The sequence below is a fragment of the Cardiocondyla obscurior genome, linkage group LG02 (assembly GCF_019399895.1).
Source record: "Cardiocondyla obscurior isolate alpha-2009 linkage group LG02, Cobs3.1, whole genome shotgun sequence".
Taxonomy (NCBI): domain Eukaryota; kingdom Metazoa; phylum Arthropoda; class Insecta; order Hymenoptera; family Formicidae; genus Cardiocondyla; species Cardiocondyla obscurior.
Window position 1 is genome coordinate 4,803,618 of NC_091865.1, and position 4,193 is coordinate 4,807,810.

Here is a 4,193-nt window from a genome sequence, read left to right on the forward strand (position 1 = left end):
TAAAAACGGTGATGAAAAGTCCTGAACAATTTTTCAAAATTCTTTATTATTTTCGAGAAAAAAATTAAAATATAATACACGTAAGTACACGTAAGAGTGATAAGGAAGACACGATTTGAGCGAGTGCGACAGACGACGGCGCGAATATTACAAACAAAATAGGCGGAGTTAGCGCGTGACGATAAGCGAGCGGTGAGCGGCGAGCGGGAAGAATCATCTGAACATTTTGTTTGTAATATTCGCGCCGTCGTCTGTCGCACTCGCTCAAATCGTGTTTTCCTTATCACTCTTACGTGTACTTACGTGTATTATATTTTAATTTTTTTCTCGAAAATAATAAAGAATTTTGAAAAATTGTTCAGGACTTTTCGTCACCGTTTTTATGTCCCTACCCACAAATTTAAGATTGGACATCATATTTCAGACACCCTGTATATATATATATATATATATGTATATTATATGAACTTTATTTTATATATATTATGTTTTATAATAAAAATTATAAGTAAAATAATATATGTATGGCATAGAATACAGAATATAAAGAATACAGAAGTATAATAAAATACAGAAAGTTTTGAATCTTATGTGGTAAATAATATTTTCATTAATTGACCCTTTATTTCAGATTTACGCGGTTCTGATATTTTTCTTAGTTGACAAGCAACAGTTTTTCCAAAAATGTCATCTTCGTCTGTCATATCAAAAGATATGGAATTTTGAGTTTTATTTTCAAAATGAGATGAAACTACCGATGTTAATTTTAGAAAAGATTCTTCCACTTTATCTGCAGAGGAAGTGTGTTTTGTTTCTTTTTTAAATTTTTTTGGTACATTAAAAGTCACAATTGCAGAAGAGTCAATAGATAGAGCTGGAGATATTGATTTTTTATCCGTTTCTGAAGTAATATCACTGACAGATGACATTTCTGAACGTGCAAGACCTGTTGCTTCGTTTGGTTTATAAAATGTTGGAGGTGTTTGTAAGTCTTGTGATGAAGAGGAAAAATCATAATCATTTGTTATGGTAGTATCCATTGAAGAAAGAAAATCATCATCGCTTTCATAAGATTCTGAAGAAAATGAAAAGAAAAGAAAAAGAGCGTTAATGTTAACAATTATAATTATAAATTTATAAAGGATATCTAAGGATATGTGTAATAATAATTCTACAGATTTAACTGTACTTGAAAAATTTGCAGGTTTAGAAAATGCAGGAGAATCTTTAAATGCCATATCATAAGAAGGGACATTAGGAATGTAAGGCTTTGATGAACTTGTAGATGCTATTGTAACCGATGCTTTCGTCAAGTCATTATAATCATTTTGATTACCAGACTGATTTTGATTTCTTGGTATATTTGAAGATCCTCTAATTACAATTACATTAAAAATAATAATAAACATTTTTCAAAATAAGTTTAACAGTATTATTATAATTGTCAATAAAATAAGATCTTACCAAACTTTTCTTTTGGCTCATTAGGTGATATCTTATTGTTAGACAGTTTTAAATTCGAATTGTTGGTGATAGACCTAAATAAATAATTTATATTAATATTTTAATAAACATAACAGGTTTAAAATTTAGAAACAAAACTTACCTTCTACTTTTAACAAAGTTGTATAAAAAATGCATTTGTTTATATAATGGAAATGTAGGTCTTGTCGTACTCCCACTTTCACTTCTTGATTCTTTTTCTCGCATTTTCTTTTCACGAAAATATCGCTCACGTAATCTTCCCCATCTCACTTGACAATCTGAAGCAAAAATATATAACAATCAATATATTAAAATAGTATATATATGTGTGTACATGTATAAATATTTGCTGTAGCAAAATGTCATAAAAAGGTAATCTGTTGACTAAAATTTATTCTAATAATGTGTTCCATACCTGATGCGCCTAATATGTTTCCTATTTCTTGCCACGAATTATTTTTTTTGCGAATATCTTTTGTTACGTCCTCGGACTCCACATCTCCTTTTTTCCGACACGCGTTCAATAAATTAAATAAAAGGAGTAAACCGTGACTATTTGGTGACGAGAGAGAACTTCCAAGCTTTCAGAAGAAATAATTTACACTCTGAAACTCTTATCGCCGGATGCTTAAATGAAACTTAGAACAATCACAGCATAGATACCAACGGGAAATATAAACAGAAGACTCTTTAAAGAATATTAGAAGGAACCTAAAACAATTTGGAATCGATATCAAATATCTGGCGATAAGTGAAGCACTTGAGACCGCGACTACGAAACGTAAATAAAGAGGGTGAAAGCTCCACAGTCATAAGAATATGACACGCGACCGGATCCCATAAACAAACGCGACCCGGTGATAACGAAAAGGGGTCCTTAAGAATTTTTCCCCGACTATTAATGACAATATTCTGGAAGGTTGGAAGGGGAAGCCATGCGGGCGGAGTTTCGTACAACCAAGTTTTTTCTCTCGAGCCAATAGATATCGGGAACTCCACACCACTAATTAAAAAAGCTAAGGACGAAAACTAGAGCTTAAGAAAATCAGAGAAGGGATAAGATCGGAGTAACCAATAATTAAGAAAAAGGAAAAGTGGAGGGACATGGCCGCCAAATCAGAGCACTGACTTTTCCAAAAATGGAAATCCGGCGCTAGCCCACCCCTTTTCCGAGGTTATTAAACCGCGTGTTCCTGCGAGACTCGCTCTCATTCAGTCTCTGAATTTCACCTCGTTTATATCATTGATACTGTGTGTGACTTGTGCCGAGCCAATCTTAATAAAGAAGTTGCAAGGGACTCGTCCAAGAAGCAACCGAAGACATCGAAAAGTAAGTCTCATTATTTCATTTAACCACATCTCTCTCTCTCCATGATTCCACTAAAATTCTAAAGTTCTTAAATTCTTATTCTTGAAAATGAATGACGTGGGTTATGCCAGGGTGCCGTTTGCGCTTTCCGAAGTAGGTATCTCTCTAGTATCCTTTGGATTCTCCCTTGATTCGGTTCGGTTTATGGGACTCCTCCTGTCAGAGGTTACGATATGCTGCCAGTAAATGGTGACTATCTAAACCTTAGCTCGAGTGATGGCCTATCCAGACAGAGCTACCGGGAGAATTTTCGAAGCGATCTATTGAGAGATCCGGAAGGAGGAATGCGGCGTGTTGCCCTGACATATTTCCCGCTTTAATCATTTCATTAAAATTAAACTCAAATTGATACCTTTTAGTGGAATCAAGAAATCTTCGATCCATCAAGAAAAGTCGCGTCCGAAGAAATCGAAAAATACGCGAGTTGCGAGAACTGGTTCAAAGCTTCTTTGTTCAGTTCTTATTCGCGGCAGCGCCAGGGGAGGTCACGCCGGAACCTCCGAAACTCAGAACTGAGCGTTCATGGTCTCCTCTGCCTTCCGTGCCTCCCAACTCGCCAATTAGCCACGAAGATTTAGAAACGGAAGAGAATACTCCGGGGCGAACACCATCGCCGTCACCTCCGAGATCGACCTCGCCCCCTCAACCTGAGCCGGAGCTGTTACGTCCCACTACTCCCTCCTATACTCCGGACGTTTCTTTGAACTCGTCCGGACCTTCTCCTGGAGTTGCTCCTCAGGCATGCTCTTCTCCCGTCCGCTCACCGACTCCTTACCCTGGGGAACCCGAGGAGGTCGACTCTTTTGCTGAAGATGAGACCGTCTCTTGGCATGAGCCTGACAGCCCGGAACGTTCCCCTTCCCCCGTCCCAAGCGTAGAGTTCGTGGAGGAGCAAGAGGAACAGAGAGAGGTCGTAGATCCTCTCCTCGAACTCCTCCGGAGCACCTGCACTCCGTGGACGGATCCCGTCCCCGAAAGGGCCTATACAATAGGCCCTGATTCCTTCGATCCCGAGGAGATCAGGAGGGAAGCCAGGAGGGCGACTCCTGACCATAATATCCTCATTTACTATCCCGGAGTAGAATATCCCTTCCTGGCTCCGATCAGGTTGATCGACAGGGTATTCCCGAGGTCGACGGCCCGGATAACCGAAATCATAGAAATTAATTTAGAATAATGATCACCAATCGCTATTATTATTGTTAGTTTTTTTTTTTTAATTATTTAATTCATAATTCATTTTCTTTCATTCTTTTTTTTTATATATATTTAAAATGTTTAAATTATATCTTTTATTAAGCCCTCTTCCTCTTTCTTTTTACCTCATAATCACTTTAAA

General features: G+C 37.3%; 1 protein-coding gene across 1 annotated transcript; it reads right to left on the reverse strand.

Annotated features, from left to right (window-relative positions):
- Positions 1–478: 478 nt before the first annotated feature.
- On the reverse strand, positions 479–2,858 carry LOC139109699 (uncharacterized). Its single transcript, XM_070668969.1, has 4 exons — positions 2,840–2,858; positions 1,607–1,763; positions 1,465–1,538; positions 479–1,372 (listed from the first exon to the last, which is right to left on the reverse strand). Exons 1-4 carry the CDS (start codon positions 2,856–2,858, stop codon positions 588–590), a joined length of 1,035 nt encoding a protein of 344 aa, XP_070525070.1. The 3' UTR covers positions 479–587.
- Between the last annotated feature and the right edge of the window lie 1,335 nt (positions 2,859–4,193).